Source organism: Siphateles boraxobius, unplaced genomic scaffold (genome assembly GCF_051911475.1).
Source record: "Siphateles boraxobius isolate OS27281-9 unplaced genomic scaffold, OSU_SipBor_1 120, whole genome shotgun sequence".
NCBI lineage: Eukaryota > Metazoa > Chordata > Actinopteri > Cypriniformes > Leuciscidae > Siphateles > Siphateles boraxobius.
This window is the reverse complement of record NW_027508723.1, coordinates 435,001-455,000: the sequence shown is the minus strand read 5'-3', so window position 1 is coordinate 455,000 and position 20,000 is coordinate 435,001. Positions and strand designations below refer to the sequence as shown.

The window sequence follows — 20,000 nt, the reverse complement described above, 5'->3', positions numbered from 1 at the left end:
GTCAGTAACGCTTGTAATTCGTTATCCATGTTGCACTCACTAACATCAGCTACGTAGTCCAGGATGTTTTTGTTTGTTTTCTTCCGGTGACGGGACATGTGATGGGTGGCTGACGAATTAGGGAAGGATACGTCATGGGTGATGACACCCAATCATAGAGCCGAGCGTGACCTTCTACGTCATCGTTTCTAAACTCCTCCGTTTTGTCCCGTCTACACTAAAACGCCCTCCGGAGATTCAAAACGAAAAACGGAGCTGCAGCGTTTCTAAACTTCTCCGTTTTGGGTCTTCGTTTTTCCCGTTTTAGTGTGGACGGGAGGTGCAAACGTAGCAAAAGGTCTCCGTTTTTAAACGAAAACGCAGTAGTGTGGATGGGGCCTAAAGAACTTATCTGAAGCAGCAGAAAGAAGCAGCAACTGGCTGTGGTTGAGACAGAAAGATTCTAGCTGGCTGAGGACAGGCCGCCATGCTACGGTTTCGTAGAATTCTTGAAAACTTGAAGGGTGTTGGTTTATTTGTATAGGTTGTATAGTATTTACAGTCATTACGTTCCTGTGTATATTGCGTGAATGACGGGATGTTGGGCAGATATTGTGTTTTGCGGTAGGTGGTATGCCATACAGAACCGTTGCCACTGAAACTGCATATTAACGCACCAGTGGGGCTCGACAGCCTTAGTCAAACGGGTTGGCGCGTATGGTTGGGTTGCGGAGAGATTGTGAGATTGTGGTTAGGTCTCAGCAGCAAGAGGGAAGTAGAGGTCAGTAAGCTGGGCTGAGTTGAGTGGGGGACGGAGGGGGGTGACTCTGGGACGCCAGAGTCACTGTCGAGCCCTCTTGAGGTGTCGTGGGCTAGTCGACGAAACACTGAGGACGGAAGGTGCCCACTTGAAGACCCTAGAGATGTTCCCTACTCCGCTCAATCCAGAGGGTTGTTATGGGGGGACCGCACTGTGGTTGCAGCCGCTGTGTGTGCTGACGCGCAAATACACTATTAACACCAGACAGAAGGAGATTCACGTCACCAGATGGAAAGAAGCGTAAATGGATGGAGAAGCATAGGTTACTGTAAAGCTACGTCTTAGTTGGTGCTTATCTTGGCGAAAGCAGAGTACAAATCAGCATGAAGTTTTAACATCTACTCTCGTGTAATGGAAATCATTATATAAATATTTATTAATGCATTTTTTTATTTATTTTTATATATATATATTTATTTTTCTCCACAAGCCCATTATCTTTCATGTTTAAATCAGTCTGTATCCAGGTGTCATCTCAGAAATTACAAGGCAATATTATAATTATTATTCTGTGTAAGAATGGTATTCTGATATAAACATGTCAAGAGTTGAAGTAATTTAACTTACAAGCCCAGGAAGAGACAGTTGCAGTTACACTGAGAGAAACAGAAAACATAACGATCAACACATCATGAACTGTGATCTGACACATTTCAGCTATTGTGTTTGTGTGTCGTCTGCATCTGTCACATCAGTGATGTATCTGTGTTGTGTGTGTGTGTGTGTGTGTGTGTTTGTGTGTACGTGTGTGTGTGTTTGTGTGTGTGTGTGTGTGTGTGTGTGTGTGTGTGTGTGTGTGTGTGTGTGTGTGTGTGTGTGTGTGTGTGTGTGTGTGTTTGTGTGTGCGTGCGTGTGTGTGTGTGTGTGTGTGTGATGTGGATCTCCTGCTGGTCGTGGCAGATTAAACCCACCCGCTGGTCCAGATTCACACTCCTGCGCCTCCATATGTAGGTCAACATCCCATCAGCGTCTACATCTGCACAGCAGGCCTCCGTTTCTGCGGTCACTGAGCTCTGATAAACGGGTCAACAGGGCAACCATTTACTGTACAAACACGGAGTTAGGATTGAGTCACGCACATTCTCTGTTTTGGCCACTTTCACTTTGAAATGCATGTCTGATGCTGGCAGATTCATTCAGTGCAGCCTCTGAGCAACACCCTCACAACAGCCTATCAACCACCTAGAAACACCCTCACAATATCCTCGAAACCACCTAGCAACACCCTCACAACGCCTTAACAACCACCTAGTAACACCCTCACAACAACTTATCAACCACTTAGAAACACTCTCACAATAACCTCGAAACCACCTAGCAACACCCTCACAACGCCTTAACAACCACCTAGCAACACCCTCACAACCCCTTAACAACCACCTAGCAACACCCTCACAACACCTTATCAACCACCTAGAAACACCCTCACAATGCCCTAGAAACCATCTAGCAACACCCTCACAATACCTTAACAACCACCTAGCAACACCTTCACAATGCCTTATCAACATCCAAGAAAAACCCTTGTAATCTCTTATCAACCACCTAGAAACACCCTCACAATGCCTTAACAACCACCTAGAAATACCCTCAAACGACTTATCAACCACAGAGCAACACCCTCACAATGCCCTAGCAACCATAGAGCAACACCTTCTCAACGCCTTATCAACCACATAGAAACACCCTCACAACGCCCTAGCAACCACTGAGCAAAACCCTCACAATGCCCAGGCAAGCACCAAGCAACACCCTCACAACGCCTTATCAAGCACCTAGAAACACTCTCACAACGCCCTAGCAACCACTGAGCAACACCCTCACAACACCTTATCAACCACTGAGCAACACCCTCACAACGCCTTATCAACCACTGAGCAACACCCTGACAACGCCTTATCAACCGCTGAGCAACACCCTCACAACGCCTTATCAACCGCTGAGCAACACCCTCACAACGCCTTATCAACCACTGAGCAACACCCTGACAACGCCTTATCAACTAATGAGCAACACCCTCACAACGCCCTAGCAACCACCAAGCAACACCCTCACAATGCCCAAGCAACCACAAAGCAACACCTTAACAGCCACCTAGTAACACCCTCACAATGCCTAGCAACACCTTCACAACGCATTAACAACTACCTAGCAACACCCTAACAATGCCCTAGCAACCACAGAGCAACCCCATCACAACACCTTAGCAACAACCTAGCAAAAGCCTAGCAATCACCAGCAGTCTCCAGCATTGTGATGGTAAGTTGTTTATGCACAAACCAGTATTGATGCAAAACTAGGAAGTCATTTTTATTTTAATTAAAATAAAGCTGAAATAAAATAAAGTAAAATATGAGTATTAGATGAAAACTTTGAAGTTTGTAGTTATCTTTGTACGGTCGTGCTGGATCGGCCCAAAGTCCGGCATCCGACACCACGGAAGGGCTCTGCGTGTTACTGTCTTTTCTCGGGACAAAGTATTTTTGATTAAATGCAATACATTTTTGTCATATGTATTTACTCATTATTTCATCTGACTCCATAAATGAAAAGGTTTTAATGATATCTGTGCATCATTAAATGTGAGCGAATGTTTTACTATTCTTTTAAACTCTTGAATGAAAATAATGTCAAAGTCAATTAGAATAATCAAATATCACAATTCAATATGTCAGGTAAATGTATCATTACAATTTCATAATCAATTCAAAGATAATCAATGCAAAACATCACATTTTCTCTAGAACAAAGAGGAAAATGTTTACCCGACATTAGAAATGTAGGCCAAGAGCCGACGGGCCGATCTCAGATACAGAAAGGCCCCGAGCTCTCGCTGCATTTCATTATATACCCAGACCTCATTCATGTAAATATGAGTTCACAGTGGGAATTGACCTTGCTGTCCCAGGCTTACTGGGGGAAACCATTTGCTGACAGTGGGACACTGTTAACACCTTCTGAGAGCAGAGGGCCATTTGCCTGGAAGACACACACTCCTGTGTGCAAGATATTTCTAAACTCTTAAGAACTTTATTAACTTTTGGTTTACTTCTTTGGGAATGAGACATTTGTACCAGTCGCACTGAGACATTTAAAATGATATCAAACATGTATAAACTGTATGATAATTGTTCACATTAAACCATTTAGATTCTTGGGTGAGTTTGGGTGATCTCTGAAGAATGAGGGGGAGAAATGTAGATTAGGATGAAGGAGGTGAGGCCTTCGAGTTCAATATGTTAATTTCCTTGGTTTTCTCAGAGAGTAGCTCTCTCTTTAAGTTATTCCAGTTCTTCCAGTCTTACATCTTCAAATATAAACATTTCATACATTAATTTTGAAGATTATTTTGAATCATTATTCTCCTGAGATGTGTTTTAATCAGTAGAGTAATGTTGAGTTCAGTTCTTTTCTGTGACTCAGTGCTCATGAATCACAGGTGATCCGTGAAGCGCTCTTCAGCGTTGATCCAGCAACACAACAAAGGTGCGACACACACATCAGTGACACACACACACACACAGCTTACGCCTCTGTCGGCCCACCGGTGCAGCGCGAGGCTTTTGTTGGCAGTAAATTAGCGGAAGGTGTCAGTGAGGCGTGTGAGAAGACACTGGATCTGACACACACTCTCTTTCAACAGCAGCATCTCGAAACCTCAAGACTAGCAGGAGCTTCTGTTCAACCACGACTTTACGAGACCGAGATTCTCAAACAGTCTTGAGATCATTCTTGCAGAGGAACTTGATGCACCAAAAGTGTAAAATGCATGTTTTCAGCGTGAAAGTGTTGATAAAACCACCCGCTGTTCCTGGGTCAGGTTCATCACAAACACACAGCAGAACTTTAAGAGGAACAGAAAGTTCTTCACCACTTACTTTTCTTTTGCAACAGAGAAAGTGTGTGATTATCTAAGTCGAGAGAAATAAATTTTGAAAAGTATTGTGAAACATCAAAACCTAGTTGGACTACTAAGGCAAGACAACACCAGTGAAAATCATGTCGTTCCTCAGTATTTCTCTCTTGTTTTCCAGTACAAGTATCTAAATATTTCCCTTTGAGTTCTGTTCTGACTTCTTGTTTGAAGAAAAGAAAACAAATGGATAGAGTAAAACAGATCTCACCATACTTTTCCAAAGTTGATTAATCACAGTACATTAAGATGTCAAATTTGTGTTATGTTTTCTTTAAAAATGCATGGTCTAATTAAATATGCACTAATTTGCATACATTTCTAACCGAAATCTGAACACTGGATAAAGCCAGGTTTAAAATTATTGTTTGATTTCTTGACATTTTAAATGTTTTTCTAGAGGGGATTCTGAATTTTCTTTTTATCACAGAATAAATCAGAAAATACTATCAATAAAATAGACACACAAAAAAAATGTTTTCAGGAATAAGATAAACTATAATTCAGGCAAATTATATATGAACAAACCTTCAGAATATAGATATGGATAAAATTGTAAAGTTTGGTGTGTGTGAAGCTGCTGAAGTGAAGATTTATGACTCACAGTGTTCGGGGAAATGCAAGTTACATAATCAGATTACTTTTTCAAGTAAAGCATTAAAATTTACACCAGAATATTGGAGTTAGTTTTTTCAATAAGTAATGCAAGTAACTTCGTTTTGCCATGTGCTGACTGACACTCCAGTCACTCCTGTCGCCATATTGAGAGAACTCAAAAGTAAATTGACGCATATTGTAGCTTTAGATTAAAAGTGAATTTGGATTTCCTTGAATAAAAAAATGGGAAAGGGCCTTTACATTTGCCAAAACAAAACGCAATATTCTAACAAATTACTTTCCACAAAGGTAACTAAGTAACGCAATTAGTAATTTTTTTAGGGAGTAACACAATATTTCAACACATTACTTTCCAAAAAGTAACTAAGTAACAGAATTAGTTACTTTATTTGAGGAGGAACACAATATTGTAACACATTACTTTCCACAAAAGTAACTAAGTAACGCAATTAGTTACTTTTTTAGGGAGCAACATAGTATTGTAACACATTACTTTCAAAAAAGTAACTTAGTAATGCAAATAGTTACTTTTTTGTAGAGTAACGAAATACTGTAACCTTACTTTCCACAAAAGTAACTAAGTAACACAATTAGTTACTTTATTTAGGGAGTAACACAATATTGTTACACATTACTTTTCAAAATCCAAAAAGTAACGCAATAAGTTACTTTATTTGGGGAGGAACACAATATTGTAACACATTACTTTCCACAAAAGTAACTAAGTAACGCAATTAGTTACTTTTTTAGGGAGTAACACAATATTGTTACACATTACTTTCCAAAAAGTAACTAACGCAATTAGTTACTTTATTTAGGGAGGAACACAATATTTTAACACATTACTTTCCAAAAAGTAAATAAGTAACGCAATTAGTTACTTTATTTGGGGAGGAACACAATATTTTAACACATTACTTTCCACAAAAGTAACTAAGTAACACAATTAGTTACTTTTTAGGGAGTAAATTACTATTGTAACACATTACTTTCAAAAAAGTAACTTAGTAATGCAAATAGTTACTTTTTATAGAGTAACGCAATACTGTAACAGTACTTTCCACAAAAGTAACTAACACAATTAGTTACTTTTTTAGGGAGTAACTTAATATTTTAACACATTACTTTCCAAAAAGTAACTAAGTAACGCAATAAGTTATTTTATTTGGGGAGGAACACAATATTGTAACACATTACTTTCAAAAAAGTAACTTAGTAATGCAAATAGTTACTTTTACAGAGTAACACAATGCTGTAACATTACTTTCCACAAAAGTAACTAAGTAATGCAATTAGTTACTTTTTTATGGAGTAACGCAATATTGTAACACATTACTTTCCAAAATGTAACGCAATTAGTTACTTTATCTAGGGAGAAACACAATATTGTAACATTACTTTTAAAGGTAACTTTCCCGACTGCAGACACAAATAGATGAAGTGCAACAAAATAAACACTCAAATGTGTATTTTGGATGTTTTCTTTACAATAGTCTGAAAGAAAAAGACGTTAAAGAAGAAAATAGACCCTGAAACTGATCAGTGCATGAAAAACAATGGTTTTGTCTGTAGCGTCTTGTCTTCTGAACTCAATATCTGATGTAATATCTGAAGCGGCTCAGCGGGTTCTGGATGTGTTCAGGTCCTGCAGGACAGGCGTCTGATGCTCACAGTGTCTTTACACCAGTGAGATCTTCTCCTGTCATGTGAAGCATCTGCTGAAGCATATGTCACGCACAGCCTCCATTAATCACACACATTTACAGGACATCTGCTGTGTGTCGGGCTGGAGCGAGCGCTGCGGGATACACTGGACCAGGACTTGTCTCTGACTGTAGTATAATGTGTGTGTGTGTGTGTGTGTGTTTGAGTCGTCCAGCTTCACGAATTTACTGACCGTACATGAGGCTGTGATCTTCATCACTGAGGGTTTGCTGGATTCACTTCAGTAAGAGGCTCATATATATATATATATATATATATATATATATATATATATATATATATATATATATAATCAAGTCATCCTCATTTATATAGTGCTTTTAACAATGTAGATTGTTTCAAAGCAGCTTTACAGAGATAAACATATAATTTAAGGTAACAGAGATTGGTTTGGTTTTATAGTGGCTCTTGAAAAATGTTTTTTCCAGCTAAAGTTAGTTTTGATTGATTCACTTCCGTCTAAATGATCATTTGTTATTAAATTAGGGGCCGCTAAGACGACACCGTTCTCTCTAAACAGACTTTAAATGTGAACCTGTGATAGACGCTGATGGCGTTCACATGCGCATTAAGAATTGATTCTATAGTTATGTGCGTTTGAATATATGTGCGCAGGTTTGTAATTCCTTACAAACCATGCCCAAACAAACTACTTGTCTTGTCTATAAATTTTGATGCAGAATTTTATTTTATCTTATCACTTTGGGTAGGTACGCGAACCAAAAAATTCCACAAGGCTTTATCTGTAGAGTGGTATAGGGATCCTCCATAGGGAGAGGCTAGTTGGCACTTCAGCACTGCATTGTCATCGGGTCCAGGCGAAAGTCCTTCGTCAGATCTGGAAACAGCCTGGATCGGGCAGGCTGCGGGAAAACCTCGGGATAAACAAAGACACTAAAATTAGCGTAGGTGCCATTCTTCGTATGATGTAACGACTACATCAGGATTTAAGGGAAGTGTTCCCAGTTCCGGCTGACCTAATCTAAGCAGCCTAATATTGAATTATAGAAGTCTATAGAGTGTTATGTGAATGCTAGGTCAAAGAGATGTGTTTTTAGTCTAGCTTTGAACTGACAGACTGTGTCTGCTTCCCGGACAATGTTAGGAAGATTGTTCCAAAGTTTTGGTGCTAAATAGGAAAAGGATCTACCGCCAGCAGTCGATTTAGATATTCTAGGTATTATCAACTGGCCGGAGTTTTGAGATCGCAATAGACGTGAAGGACTATAATGCGTTAAGAGCTCGCTCAAGTACTGGGGAGCTAAACCATTTAGTGCTTTGAAAGTAATCAGCAATATTTTAAAATTTATACGATGTTTAATAGGGAGCCAATGCAGTGTTGACAGAACCGGGCTAATATGGTCGTACTTCCTGGTTCTGGTAAGAACTCTAGCGGCTGCGTTTTGAACTAGCTGTAGTTTGTTTATTAAGCGTGCAGGGCAACCACCCAGTAGAGCATTACAATAATCTAGCCTTGATGTCATGAACGCATGAACTAGTTGTTCTGCATTTGTCAATGAGAGCATATGACGTCATTTAGATATATTTTTAAGATGGAAAAATGCGGTTTTACAGACACTAGACACGTGACTTTCAAATGAAAGATTGGTATCAAAGAGCACACCCAGGTTCCTAACTGACGACGAAGACTTAACAGATCAGCCATCAAGTGTTAGACGGTATTCTAGGTTATTACGTGTGGAAGTTTTTTGTCCAATAATTAGAATCTCTGTTTTTTTAGAATTTAGTAGTAGGAAATTACTAGTCATCCAGTTTTTGATATCAACTATGCATTCTGATAATTTTGTGAATTGGTGAGTTTCGTTAGGTTTGGAAGAAATATAGAGCTGAGTATCATCAGCATAACAGTGAAAGCTAATTCCATGTTTCCTAATGATATCTCCTAAAGGTAGCATGTACAGAGTGAACAGCAGCGGTCCTAGTACTGAGCCTTGTGGTACGCCATACTGAACTTGTGATCGATAAGACATCTCTTCATTTACTGCTACAAACTGATAGCGGTCAGAGAAATATGATTTAAACCATGCTAATGCAATTCCACTCATGCCAACATAGTTTTCTAGTCTATTTAAGAGAATGTTGTGGTCAATGGTGTCAAATGCAGCACTAAGATCGAGTAACACTAATAGAGAGATACAACCACGATCGGAGGATAAGAGCAAACCATCTTGACTCTAATGAGAGCTGTCTCAGTGCTATGGTGCGGTCTAAATCCGGACTGAAAATCCTCGAAGATAGCTTTTCTTTCAAGAAAGGAACACAGTTGTGAGGATACTGCCTGTTCTAGTATCTTTGACAGAAAAGGTAGATTTGAGATCGGCCTGTAATTGACTAATTCTGTAGGATCAAGTTGCGTTTTTTTAACAAGCGGTTTAATCATAGCCAGCTTAAAGGTTTTTGGTACGTATCCTAGAGACAAAGATGAATTAATGATGTTAAGAAGAGGATTTATGACTTCTGGAAGCATCTCTTTCAGTAGTTTAGTCGGTATAGGGTCTAACATACATGTTGTCGATTTAGATGATTTAACGAGTTTGCAAAATTCTTCCTCTCCTATGGCAACAAATGAATCAAATATATATATATATATATATATAGATAGATAGATATAAAGATAATGACAGACAGATGGATAGACAGATAAAGATAGACAGATGTATATATATATATATATATATATATATATATAGACAGACAGAAAGAATGATAGATACAGAGATAGACAGACAGATATAGATAAGTATGAATAGATAGATAAATATAGATAGATAGTTAATATATCTGCACGTCTGTCTGTTGTGTCCATCAGATTGAGCTTTTAACCCTTTGTTGACCTTTCTAAAAGAACAAGTTTACCTGTTTATTCTCCTCAATGAACATCATGTGACCCGACTGAAGATCAAACACAAACACTGTTTATTATCAAAGGCTTTATTTATCAAACAAAAAGAATGCACCATTCAAATAACATTTCTATATAAAAAGGAACATTGGACTGTTCTACAGTGCATTACAAAACCAGTAATCGTATACAAGTCCTCGTGAAGGTTCAGCATCGGCTCCTGTCCTTCACACCGAAAACTAGATCTCCAGACCCTGAACCGGATCTCCAGACCCTGAACCGGATCTCCCAGATCCTGAACCGGATCTCCAGATCCTGAACCCCGGATCTCCAGATCCAGATCCTGAACCGGATATCCCAGATCCTGAACCGGATCTCCAGATCTTGAACCGGATCTTTAGATCCTGAACCGGATCTCCAGATCCTGAACCGGATCTCCAGACCCTGAACCGGATCTCCAGATCCTGAACCTGGATCTTCAGATCCTGAACCCCGGATCTCCAGATCCAGATCCTGAACCGGATATCCCAGATCCTGAACCGGATCTCCAGATCCTGAACCGGATCTTTAGATCCTGAACCGGATCTCCAGATCCTGAACCGGATCTCCAGACCCTGAACCGGATCTCCAGACCCTAAACCGGATCTCCAGATCCTGAACCTGGATCTCCAGATCCTGAACCAGATCTCCTTTCTCGATCGCTACTCTAGTTTGGTTAACGACGCTAAAATCTGACAATTTAAGGATGAAGTAAAATACACATAAGAATGATTCCTCCTCTCATATCCTATATTAACACAGATAATTATTCCCTCTATGAAGGTGTTTTAATAAACCTTTCAGAGATCAGGTCATTAATCAATCCCATCACTGTTTACTGGAAATCAACGTTTCTGTCATCATGCTGTCCAAACCCCAGCATCATAACAGTAGATCATGTGACTATATATGAGGTCAAAAAAACCTAACTTCATTTGAAGGGAGACAGGATTATTGTTCTGACTCCATTGACAGATATTAGTTCTCGTTTTAAACTCAAACTCACTTTATTTTGATGCATTTTTCATTAATCAAAACTTAATATCTTCAGTTATTTTGCTTCTCCAGTAAATGTATCTTGATTTAAGAATGTTTTGATATTTGTGCTGGAAAACGAGACAAAAATATAGAAATAACAGTGGCTCGATTTGGCAAGTCATATGATACTCAATTTTAGGTCTTTAAAATCATAAAATAATCAGAATACATGAAATATAGTGCATAAGACATATGACCTGCTGTTATGAGATCGTGATCGGTGTGAACGGATGCCGATTCTGGAGTTTTTCATGGTTTGGGATTTTCAGGTGAACATGTTCATTAAAGCAGGAATTGCAACTCTGCTAAAGTCCCGTTCTTCCTCAGTGTTTCTGCCTTTTCCAGCATAAATATCATAAACATTCTCAAATCAAGAAACATTTACTGGAGAAGCAACATGACATTCAATGTTTTCTGAAAAATGACAACAAATATCTGTCAATGAGGTCAAAAAATAAAACTTGTTTTCCCTTTGAATTAAGATGATTTTCCTGAACTCGTCTGTTTTTGTTTTAAGAACAAACTCACTTTATTTTTATGCATTTAAAATTTTAAACAAGTCGTTTAGCTTCTCCTCCAGTAAATGTATCTTGATGTAAGAATGTTTCGATATTAGTTCTGGAACACGAGACAGAAACTCTGAGGAAGAACAGGATTATTGCAGTGAACAGGTTATGAGGGAATGATAGAGTTGAATAAAAAATGTTGCTGGATTTTAGACGGAACATTATGGAAAAATCGAAACATGTTTGGCAGGAATGTCGTCGATCACATTTATGACACACACAAAAAAAACGTTATAGACAACCAAAGGTGTGTTATGATGAAAAATATCTTCCAATCTTCATCACATCGAAAAACACAGTGAAATCCGTCCCAGAATTCCTCTAGGAATTCTTTATTCTCCCAATGGGTAAATAAAAGCTCTAGAATTAATCACATAGTGTTCATAAATTAGCGTGAAAGGAACACTGTAAATCATATATTAAATATATCGGTAGAAACCCAGTCCGAGACATCAGTCCATCGATCGCTCTGTACAGTAAAAAACAGCGTCGCTACAGGGAAAATATCAAATATCGGCACTCGTCTTCTTCGTTCTCGAGTCTCAGATCTGCGCATATAAGCACATAGTAAATAAATAAGGTGACCAAAATGTGAACAAAAATATAGATATAGGCACATAAAAAAGTCTCTTTTGCACTTCCACACACATAAAAGATTTTAAATGCAAAGAGAAAAGAGAGAAATGAAAAGCGTCTCCGGATTCGTTTCCTGCGCTGGAACTGATGGAGAGTAAAACACACACTGTGGAATCAGAAACACACTCCTGCACATTAGACATTAAAATGATGAACAGAGAGATAATAAACCAGGAGATTCACAAAGAGACGCGACTACAAACAAAACCAAACAGATTTTCTCATCCTTGAAAACTCAAACGATGGGAATATATAATAATTCCTCAGCAAGGATTTTGGCAGCGATAGATGTGGACGAAGGGTTCTGCGTTTGGCAACTCTGAGACATTGAGACGTCAGTCTGGGTTTGGAGAAAGTCCTCAGTAATAATCCCGTCAGAGAAGAGCTTCCATTAGCAGATTAAACTCAGGAATCCTGGCGATCCGGAGAGTTTGAGCATCAGCCGTGAAAGTAAAGACGTATAAAATCTCAGACATTGTTAGAAAAGAGAGGCTTTCCCAGCGTTCCGTGAGAGCTTCGGTTTCTGAGTGTTTTTCCCTTTTTCAGTCGCGTTTCAGGAGTTTCAGGAGCCGAGGAAGAGTCTGCGGTTCCTCGCTCCAGGTGTGTGTGTGTGTGTGTGTGTGTGTGTGTGTGTGTGTGTGTGTGTGTGTTAAAAGGCTGAACCCGTGATGGCGTTGAGCTGCTTCATCAGACCCTCCAGACTCGCCATCTGTTCACTCAGATCGTCCTGCTCGTACACCTGAAACACAACACGCTTTTTTAATCAATTATTATTTGTTACATGTTAACTCATTAAATAATATTAACAGATACAACTTTTGATTTGAATAATGTATTAGTAAATGCTGAGATTATTAAATGGTTTAGAAGTGTTTTTCACTGTTAGTTCATGTTAACTAATGTTTGCAAACAAACGAACCTTATTGTAAAGTGTTCACCTTCTCTTTTTTAATCTTTAAAGTTTTACTAATTCTGATGTGTTTATGTCATTTTATTAAGTAGAGATCTTTTTTTTAAAGAGATTGATACTTTTATTAATGAATGATGGATTAAATTGATCAAAAGTGACAGTAAATAAATTAATAATGTTACAAAAGATTCTATTTCAAATAAATGTTGTTCTTTTGAACTTTCTATTCATCAAAGAATCTTGAAAAATAAAATTGATCTTGGTTTACACAAAACCATGAACTGTTTTCAACACTGATAATAATCATAAATGTTTCTTGAGCATCAAATCATCATATTATAGTGATTTCTGAAGGATCATGTGACACTGAAGACTGGAGTAATGATGCTGAAAATTCACAGGAATAAATTACACTTTACTATATATTCACATAGAAAACAGCTGATTTACATTGTAATAATATTTCATAATTTTGAATATGTATCTGATTTCAGAACGAATGCGACGAGAATAGTATGTGCCGGTATAAACGCAGCCTCGCGTCTCCTGAGATTCACCCAAAACAAGGAAACTTTCAACATGGTTGAAAAGGTTTGAAAAGGTCAGTGCGATATTGAAAACTTGAAGCGCTTTATGAGCACATGCAGAAGTGCCTGACCTTCAGATCCATCGCAAACAATTAGTGTGGTTATTGCATCAATATCCGAGCGCTGTTATTGATGCTGTTTATTGGTAATCTATGAACGGGCCGGAGTGCTTTGAGCTCCATCTATAACATCTATAACATCAGACCTCGTCCACGCGTCTCCATTTAAAACTCTCACAGACACGAACGCTCATGAAAGCATCAATCACGCGCTGTTAGCGGATCTATTGTCCGTCGCACCAGCGGCACGTTCAGAAATCCCATCATGAGTCCAGCAAAGGTCACGACCTCAGAGATGGTTCACATCGGGACGACGGAGGAAGAAGATTGTTTGCTTTAATCGCACTGACAGCTCAGATCTTAATTTAGACTCATGCAGCACAAACACACAGCAAGCAGGGGTGAATCTAACAGTGGCTCTGGGCAAAAACGACCCCAGAATAGATCAAAATACCAAAAATGAGTCATTGATTGCCTCTGAATGAGTTTTTAATTTTTTATTTTTTTATTTTTTAGCTAAGCAATATCACTTGAGCATGAAAGCTGATTTCAGAATATCAGCAAATGGGATATTCACGTTATACAACAGTTCAATAAACAAGACTTTTATATTAAATTGCTTATTAAATTAAATATTAAACTTGGTTGAATGAATCGGTTGAGCGAATGATTCAATGACATTTTGATAAAGTCAAATCACTTCGTTTCTGAATGTATAGGCCGTTTTGAATGAATCAGTTGAGCAAATGATTCAATGACCTATTGATAAAGTCAAATCACTTACTTTGTTCCTGAATGAATAGGCTGTTATGAACGAATCAGTTGAGCGAATGATTCAATGACCTATTGATAAAGACAAATCACTTCGTTCCTGAATGAATAGGCCGTTTTGAATGAATCAGTTGAGCAAATGATTCAATGACCTATTGATAAAGTCAAGTTACTTACTTCGTTCCTGAATAAAAAGGCCGTTTTGAAAGAATCAGTTGAGCGAATGATTCAATGACCTATTGATAAAGTCAAATCACTTCATTCCTGAATGAATAGGCCGTTATAAACGAATCAGTTGAGCGAATGATTCAATGACCTATTGATAAAGACAAATCACTTCATTCCTGAATGAATAGGCCGTTATAAACGGATCAGTTGAGCGAATTATTCAATGACCTATTGATAAAGTCAAATCACCTCGTTCCTGAATGAATAGGCCGTTATGAATGAATCAGTTGAGCGAATGATTCAATGACCTATTGATAAAGTCAAGTTACTTTGTTTCTGAATAAAAAGGCCGTTTTGAATGAATCAGTATTAGGAACGATTTTGACTTGTTAAGACAGGGACTCACTGGTGATTTAGTTTCATAGGCCTATTTAAAAATATTTAATTTTCCTTCATCATATTTCTATATTTCAAATACACATGATATTTTATTATTTTGGCTTACACTTTCTTCAAAGTTATTCAGCAAAAACACAAAAAATTATTTTACTGTCAGTCTCTAATCTTCTTGCATGATTTGTCCATAACAAAGTAAAACACATCATGCTTCACCAACCAAATGTGTCTCTGCTGAATATTACATATGCTATTTAAATATTGATAGTTTTTAAGTTATTATGTATCCCTATGACTAACAAAGAATCCCTGTTTTACTAACATAGGGGAATGCACTTTGTGTACGGTTAAACACTGTACAGCTCACACAAATACAGTATTAACGGTCATATCTCTGCTCGGCTCACACTATTGCATCATCGGGCCGGTGAACGTCCGATCCCTGTCAGTTTGTTTATTTGCTTCATCTCTGATGGGAAAAGGCCATTCCAATTAACCAGATATGTGTCCGATGGATAAATCCTCCTGACCTTTCCGTGTCCGCGCTCGCCCGACTCTCTCTCTCTGTCCTCATCAACGATAAACCGGATCGTCTGAGGACGAATCAAACTCTTTCTCCAGCGACTCTCCGTCTCATCCGCCTCTTCAATGATTCACAATGAAGACGCAACGTTTGCCACAAACGCTCAGGAAATATTAATGATTCAGAGGCAGGGATTGGTTTTTGGATCACAGATCCATCAATCATACTTTCAGAGACAAATTTGTTCTTGAGGTTTAAATGAAAAGATTCTCGTTAGTGATAAACAGTTATTAAAGCTTTCAGCTTACGGACGTGATTTAAAATGACACTGGAAAGAGACTGAAAGCCGGTGGAATGATGAGGTTTTAGATGATTTTATTTAGATAAACTGATATTGACTCTTAAATCCCAAGAATCGATCTTTTAGTCTGTGCTGTTTTAAGTTTAACTTCACTAAACATTATTTGTAACTCCTGCCATCCAATTATTATAATAATCTTTGATACTTTTGATATGAAACAAAGTCTTAGATTTCAAATCCTGTCAGTTTCATCAGTAAATCAGTCAGTAAATGTGTGTGTGTGTGTGTGTGTGTGTGTGTGTTTAATGCGTGTGACAGATGAAGCGATCATCTCTTTTCTACTAGTTACAGCAGCAAATAAACATCAGTGAACATCAGAACAACTTCCTGAAATCAATCATGTCTCATTTAATCCATCAATATTTGTTTCAACCGCAGAAAGACGTCAATAAAACAGCTTGAGAACAATAATTTACCTCAGAAAAAGCATTAACTCAATTGAAAAATAACTCTAGAGAGGAGCATTCTGATAAATATATGCACTGTATTGCATATTCATTGTTTTTTTTTACTCAACCTGCTCTTCAATATTTGATCTGTGTTTGAATAAATCTGTGTTAAATCAACAGCCACTGTTTAAATGTTTATATTTCAAAAATTAATTTGGAGCAGAAACATTATTATGCCATTAAAAAGTTATTTATTTTATATACAAGTTGAAGTTAAATCTTTGTATTTAATAAGTTAAACGTCAAGTTAAACGTCATTGTATAATTTATAGTAAAAAAAGTAAATGTTTATTCCCACAATTCCCTGCATGACATATTTGTTTTTGTTTTTTTGAAATAACTGTTTCTTCATAATTTTTTTGGTGGTTGTCAGTGTATTACAATGGTACAAAACAGATATTAATACTTCAATAGGTGGGTAAATTAACGTTATATCAGATATTATAAGATATTATACCGTTTGTTTACTGTAAAATTTAGTGAAGTCTGTTAAACCTAAAATGTTGTTACTGTATTTTTTTACAGTAAATTTCTGGCAACCACAGCTGCCGTTTTTTTTACCGTAATTTTAACAATTGGTTTTACAGCATGGGTAACTCACGCTCGCCGGGTCGTCGGCTTGTTTCGGCCCATCTTCAGTGGATTCGGGAGCGGTCGGCACGGAAACGGGCAGTAACGGCGACCGGGCCTTCCCAGCCTGCCCCAGTGATGCCGTCTTCACCTGTGGTTTGGGTAAACTCCCTCCTGTGAGCAGATAAACCATTATCATAACTCATACATCTGTGCATTATTAGTGGAAACTATCTTTATATACATTTACATTTATATAAAGAAAGAGAGAGAGAGATTATATATATATATATATATATATATATATAGAATAATAATAAAAAATTTAAACAAATATTTTAGTTAATGCATTTTCCTGTATGGTAATCAAACACATCTTCTGTTTGATCTACTATGATAACACATATCAGTTTGAAATATCAGCAGCATAGTTAATTTAATATTCAACAATATTATTGATCTGCCTTACTTAAGGTGGACGATGACGCAATTTCCTTCTAGAGACAAACTTTGTTGCATTAATTTCCTGTTATCTCTGTAAAGCTGATTTGAAACACTCTGTATAGTAACAAGCTCTATATAAATAAAGGTGAGTTGACATAATGAACCTTTTCTGCACAGCTAAAATAACTGGAAGCGATTGACACCGGAAACCTGTGACAAATGACCGCACCACAAAACTGAGCTTCTAAAATATCACAAAACCCCTTAAAGACGTTCATGTGCAGGAGTGCAAACGGCCAGAGGAGCTTGTTAGCATTCTCACGCTAATAACGGCTCGATCTTTCTCTCGTATGGATTCCCAGTCGACTGTAAAGCAATTTATGTCTGGTGTTTGTGCGGTTGCTTCTGGCACTCGCCGGCTCCACAACGCTTCTGATAATCACTTTGCAATTGAACTTTCAATTTGACAGCGATGCAAATATCCACGTTAATCCACATTCTGCAATGGCCTTTCCCAGACTGCAAAACATGCTTTTCTCACGCAGTATTCTTGTCTTTATTCCAGTCTGAATAGCTAAATAATCTTAAATCAAAATGCATTAACTAATGTAGTAAAATGCCATCAGGTATTATGCTTAAAAAAAGTCTGCCAATGGAGTGAGAAAAAATATTCTGTTTGAATTAACATTATGTTTCTTACCCCATTGGCAGATCATTTTGCTTTTTTAAAGCAACAACTCTCTTAATTTTGATTTATTTCCCCAGAAAACAAGATATAATATCTGATGGCATTTTACTCATCTAGTAAATGCATCTTGATTTAATAATTTTTAGATATTTGGACTGGAAACATGTTTTGTCGTGTTGAACCGCTTTCGGCTGGCTTTGGTCAGTGATGTCATGGTTGTCCATCAGTCAGAGACGTTTAACGCTCATTAACCGTCAGATCAGAAGACAGAGAGCCGAAGCACGTCCATTCACACTTAAACACACAAACTCTCATAGAGACACGAAGACGAGTCTTCAGAAGATCTTCAGAGACACTTCTCCAACAGCGGTTCATAACCTGTCGACTGCAAAAAATAATCCGTTATAGACGCCTCGTTCAGCGGGAAAGAGGTCAGGATGAGTGTTAGATTGAGAAACAGAGACAATTCACAGAGTCGCCACATAAAAAACATCAAAAACACGTCTGGGTCACATTTCAACCCAAACAAACAGATTAGACCTTTATTTTGCATGAAGAAGATGATGTTATTCAAACTGTAGTGTTTACACGTACTGGTCGCATTTGTGGATTTGCCATGCTGATTTACATAAACAAAACATTGCACTATAACAATGAGAAATATTACTTTATTATGAGAATTTAATGAGATTAATATGAGAATGTAAGCGCCTTAAATATTCAGATGCATACAGCAATGACAATTATTTGAATTGTTATGAAAATAATGATGTATTATTCTAATAGTAAAGTATTTATACATCATGCATGGTTGTGTTTGCTGTTCTGCTCATTTAAATTAACAAAACTGCATTATAACAATGAGAAATATGACTTAAACATTCAGATGCACACAGCAGTAACAATTATTTCACATTTCATGTGAAAATAATGATGTATTATTAAAATAGTATTTATACATCATGCATGGCTGTATTTGCTGTTCTGCTTATTTAATTAAACAACAAAACATTGTTTTTACAATAACAATGAGAAATATGACTGAGAATGAGAATTTAAGCATTATCTGTCAGTAAATGTGTTTAATTGTCATGAAAATCAGACTGGCCCTAAAATAATCTTCATTTTCTTCATGCAAAATATAATATTTTCTGTTTTTGTGACGTGGAGGTGTTTTGATGAGGTCAACACTCTCTCTGCTGTTCTTTGTCTTAATATCTGGACAGATCGTGTCTCTCTCAGTCGAGGACGTGTGTGTGTGTGCGTGTGTGTGTGTGAGTGTGTGTGTGATGGTTTAATGTGTTTCAGGTTGGTCTGCCGCACGATTCCTCACATCACCGACACCGCTTTAAAAACTCCATCAACCCTGAGCGCCGCTTAACTCGTTTCTCTCCACCGGTTTATCACACAATCTCTCCTTCCCTGATGCTTAGAGACGCGATCAGTATTACAATGCATCCTGGGAAAAAACACTTCAAAAAATGATGTTCTTCCTCAAAATTAAGAACATTTTAAAATCAAGATACATTCACTGGAGAAGCAAAATGACTGAAGTTTTGTAGAGTTTGTATTTAAAAAAGGAACAAATATCTGCCAATGGGGTCATAAAAATAAACTTAATTCAAAGGGAAAACAAGATATTTGTTAATTTTTTAAGCTCAAACTCACTTCATTTTGATGCAGTTTTCATTAAACAAGTCTTAATATCCTCAGTCATGTTGCTTCTTCTCCAGTAAATATATCTTGATTTAAGAATATTTAGATATTAGTGCTGAAAAACGAGACAGAAACATAATTTTTTTGCAGTAAAATTGATTTTCTGAAGCATTTGTGTTTGTGTTTTTCCAAGTTTCACCATAAAGCAAAACCTACAGAAG

At 37.5% G+C, this 20,000-nt stretch overlaps 1 protein-coding gene across 4 annotated transcripts in view; it reads right to left on the bottom strand.

Moving 5' to 3' along the window:
- Window positions 1-9,991: 9,991 nt before the first annotated feature.
- The window catches only part of dcc (DCC netrin 1 receptor), a 285,242-nt gene continuing 275,233 nt past the window's right edge, over window positions 9,992-20,000 (bottom strand). For all 4 annotated transcript variants that reach the window (XM_077222396.1, XM_077222405.1, XM_077222415.1 and 1 more), the window contains exons 28-29: window positions 17,023-17,165; window positions 9,992-12,936 (exon numbers count right to left, since the gene is read on the bottom strand). In XM_077222396.1, coding sequence (XP_077078511.1) covers window positions 12,847-12,936; window positions 17,023-17,165 — 233 coding nt within the window. In that variant the 3' untranslated portion in view covers window positions 9,992-12,846. The remainder of the gene's footprint in view (window positions 12,937-17,022; window positions 17,166-20,000) is intronic.